General features: G+C 44.3%; 1 protein-coding gene across 2 annotated transcripts in view; it reads right to left on the minus strand.

The window, feature by feature from the left end:
* The window catches only part of pcgf5 (polycomb group ring finger 5), a 21,058-nt gene that overhangs the window by 13,803 nt on the left and 3,627 nt on the right, over nucleotides 1-3,628 (minus strand). For both annotated transcript variants that reach the window (XM_015371774.1, XM_015371775.1), the window contains exons 2-7: nucleotides 2,952-3,515; nucleotides 1,301-1,397; nucleotides 1,128-1,183; nucleotides 616-675; nucleotides 364-536; nucleotides 184-282 (exon numbers count right to left, since the gene is read on the minus strand). In XM_015371774.1, the coding sequence (XP_015227260.1) occupies nucleotides 184-282; nucleotides 364-536; nucleotides 616-675; nucleotides 1,128-1,183; nucleotides 1,301-1,397; nucleotides 2,952-3,066 (600 nt within the window). In that variant the 5' untranslated portion in view covers nucleotides 3,067-3,515. The remainder of the gene's footprint in view (nucleotides 1-183; nucleotides 283-363; nucleotides 537-615; nucleotides 676-1,127; nucleotides 1,184-1,300; nucleotides 1,398-2,951; nucleotides 3,516-3,628) is intronic.

Consider the following 3,628-nt stretch of genomic DNA (forward strand, 5'->3'; position numbering starts at 1 on the left):
TGTGTAAACGGTCGTCAGAACCGAGCTCGGCTTGGTTAACTGATCCTAGTTCGGATCGGGTTTTCAAGGGTAGAGTAAATGGGGTAATAATTTGCTGAAGTTAAACTCTTAACATCTGTTAATCTGTTTGTTAGTAAAATAGAATAAACCCTGAAATCGAGCTTCTCTGGTTTCTTTAATGACCTCATAAGAGCTCGGCAGCTTCAGTTTAAGACTGAGAAACTTCTTGATTGTTCCCACGGTGACGCGGCTGGAGCAGCGGATGAACCTCTTCATCAGATCCTGATGGGACAGAAAACACATCGGTTAGACGGCGGATCCAAAGCGCTGCGAGCACAGACCCAGAAACCGAACCCCTCTCACCGTCACGGTGCTCTCCCCTGACTGCCCCGTGTTGTGCAGGCAGTCCAGACAGATGGCTATCTGAGGGTCGCTCCTGTGGTAGTCTCCATCTTCACCGCCGTCACCGTCATCATCAGCGCCCCCTCCAGCGGCGGCGCCCTCGGGGAGCCAGGGCCGCTGATACTTCAGGTTCTCTGGAACGCAGAGGATTGGGTGAGAAGTTGTCGGAGCGTCTCTGAACCCGGCGCCACCATCAGCGTGGATCCAGCTCACCTTGGCCGTTCTCCCTCGGCTGGTTCTTCTTCCAGAACTCCACTTCTTCCTGTTCCTCTTCTAGCAGGAACAACAGATCAAAGCAAACATTTAAATGACGCCACGGCGACAAAAGTGTTCAAAGAAACACTTCAGAGGAGCAGAAACAGTAAAGCTCTTCTCAGAAACTCAGCATCTCTTAAAGCGACAGTAAAAGAAGAATCTATTGAAAGCATCCATTTAGAAACTTGACTCCTTTAAGACCAACAATAAAGGAGTTAAGGAGTAAATTAAAATGGTTTTTCTATAAATATGACATATAATTACTTTACTTTAAATGTGTAAATAAATAAAGAACCAAGACGTGGTTTCAGAGGGATAACTGTTGGATTATGTTTGGGATTACAGGCTGAAATGTTTGGGGACGTCTGGTCTAGAAAGAGAGACGTTATTCTGAGGTGGACGCAGGTGGACTTCCTCCATCATTCCTGACCCTCCGCAGACAGACAGATGGAAACATCCGGTAGACTCACTTTCTCTGAGGCCAGGCACCAGCTTGAAGATGATCTCCTCCAGGGTGTTGTCCAACCTGAGACCCAGAGGACCATGGTGGGGGACAGACAGACAGGTGGGGGGGTTGTATAATAAGCCTAATTAAAGGACGGACTTCAGGGAAACCAGAGAATGAAGCAGAGAGGAATCTTACCGGAGCATCTCCAGTGGGTTGGTCTCGTGGACCTGAATGCCACATTTAGGACAGTCGTTGCTCTCCTCAAAGTGCTGCACGATGCAGCTCTTACAGACTGCAAGAACCAACACGTCGCATTAGATTCAGACGCAAACCACCGTCTCATGAGAGAGAAGGATTAAAGGAAAGCGCTTATTTAGCGGGAGAAGAAGAATGAGAACATGAACTGCTCTGGATCCTCCAACAACAACCGTCCCCTTAAATCCTTAAAAGGGTCCCAATCAAAGACCACACTAACCCTAACCCATCCTCACTGGTTTCCTTCTTCTAAGCACTTCCTCAGACAACAGATCATAATGGATCAGAAATCAAAGAAACAAAGCTTGTCTTTCTGGAGGCAGTCTACGTTTATTAAAGAAATAAAATATCGATGCTGCTTGCCTTATTACGGAAGAGGATTAGGGCCAAGGAAAAAAAAAAAGATTTTTAAATTTTATTTCAGTTTAGTATGGGAAAAAGTCAGAATTGTGACTTTTTTTTATTGTCAGAATTCAGTCAGAATTCTGAGATTAAAGTCAGAATTCTGAAAAAAAGTCATGGTAAACTGAAATAAAATTTAAAAATTCGGTTCACTTTTTTTTTTTTCAGTGGCCCTAATCCTCTTCCATATTTACCAGACATTAATGTTTGAACTAATTTACTCATGGACTGTGTGGAAATCTAGAAAAATAGAATCACTGTAAATAGAACTCTTCTGCTTGTCTTTATCCTATTTCTAGAAGTAGAAGTAAATTAAAAAGCACTATTTTTTATGTGGAAAACAAAAACTAACAGATCTTCAGCATCCTTCTCGTGTTGTTATGTTCTGCAACTACAATATTTAGTTTTAGAAAAGAAATCCTAACGTTGGTTATTTACATTTAGATTAATCAAATCCAAACTTCCCTGTTTCTTTACAGAAAAGCAATCAGACGCTTTCGCCTGTTTTAGCCTGAATAATATTTAGTTTTTAAATTGGAACTAATTTCGTAGCCTAATACTAATTTTGGTAACCGCTGTATTCTAGCATCATTTTTTTTATTTTTATTTAACGCTCCAAGCACGCGCGCACATACAGACTAGAAAACAAGTTATCAGAGAGAGAGAAGGAACTTAAGGCAGAAAAGTCAGAGAGTTAAGCAGCGCAGCACAGTTGATGCGCTGCTACGTCAAAGTTACAGGAAGACGAGGCAGCTGCAGCTACCAGGCAGAGGAGCTGCAAGAGGAAAAGAAGCCACTGCTGCAACAATTACTGCTGTATAGTAAATTATAATCATGTTGTTCACATCCAATTATCAGTAGAGACAAGAAGGTCGTCCAAAATGTTGGTAGGGACATGTCCCTATGGTCCCTATGCAAACCTGCGCCCATGTAAGGCCGTCCTACGTGCTCGCATCGTTAGCCATCTTTCAGCCGTATATCTGTGGTCTTTCAAAATGGCCGAAGGTCCTAATATGAAAGGTGTCTACGCAGTGTGAGAGAAGAAAAGAAAGGCCTCCTTTTGGAGTAAAGTTTACGCTTGACATCACTGGGAAAGAGTTGTAACTTTAGAGCATCATTAGTGTCTGTTCTCCACCTGTCTGGGTGTTCCTGCCTCTATAAAGGTGTGGTGTGGGTGGAGTTTACTCACAGGTGTGCAGGCACTCAGTGACTGTGGTGGGTTTGATCAGGTAACCTCGGCACAGGTAGCAGGTGATGAAGTGGTTGAAATCTTTCACCAGGTGCCTCCGTCCTGTGGCGGCCATGTTTGTAGTTTGTGTTTATGGGGGGGGAGTAGAAAGAGGAAGCGTGGGTCTCCTCTGAGCTTTAGGAGGCCCGCAGGTCCATCAACAGTTTCAGAAATGAAAGAGCAGCTGTGAAGGGGTGGGATACAGCAGCACTGGGCGGTCTGAGGTCCTACTGTATGAAGTCCTGCTCCATTATTGGATTAACGTCTGGAAACAGTCCTCTTCAGGAAAATCCCACTCAGCTGTTACTCCATGGTCACCAAACTACAGATTAAGACCTTTTTCTCTCACAGAAGAACATTCCACAGATCCTGAGTGGGTGAAAATACGTCAGCGATTCCTTCACCTCTCAGCCACAGAGACATTTTCAATCCGAGAGGGGTCAAAGGTGAGCCAATGAGGAGCCTTAGTCCAGCGTCGGCGGGAAGAGGTGATGCTGACGACCTTTAACCTCTGAATGATCTCACCTGAGGAGGAGAAAATGAAGACATTTATGATCCGACTCAGAGAAAAGAGAAGTTAACCATAAATGGATGGATGGATGGATGGATGGATGGATGGATGGATGGATGGATGGATG

Source organism: Cyprinodon variegatus, unplaced genomic scaffold (assembly GCF_000732505.1).
Source record: "Cyprinodon variegatus isolate N-32 unplaced genomic scaffold, C_variegatus-1.0 Scaffold65, whole genome shotgun sequence".
NCBI lineage: Eukaryota > Metazoa > Chordata > Actinopteri > Cyprinodontiformes > Cyprinodontidae > Cyprinodon > Cyprinodon variegatus.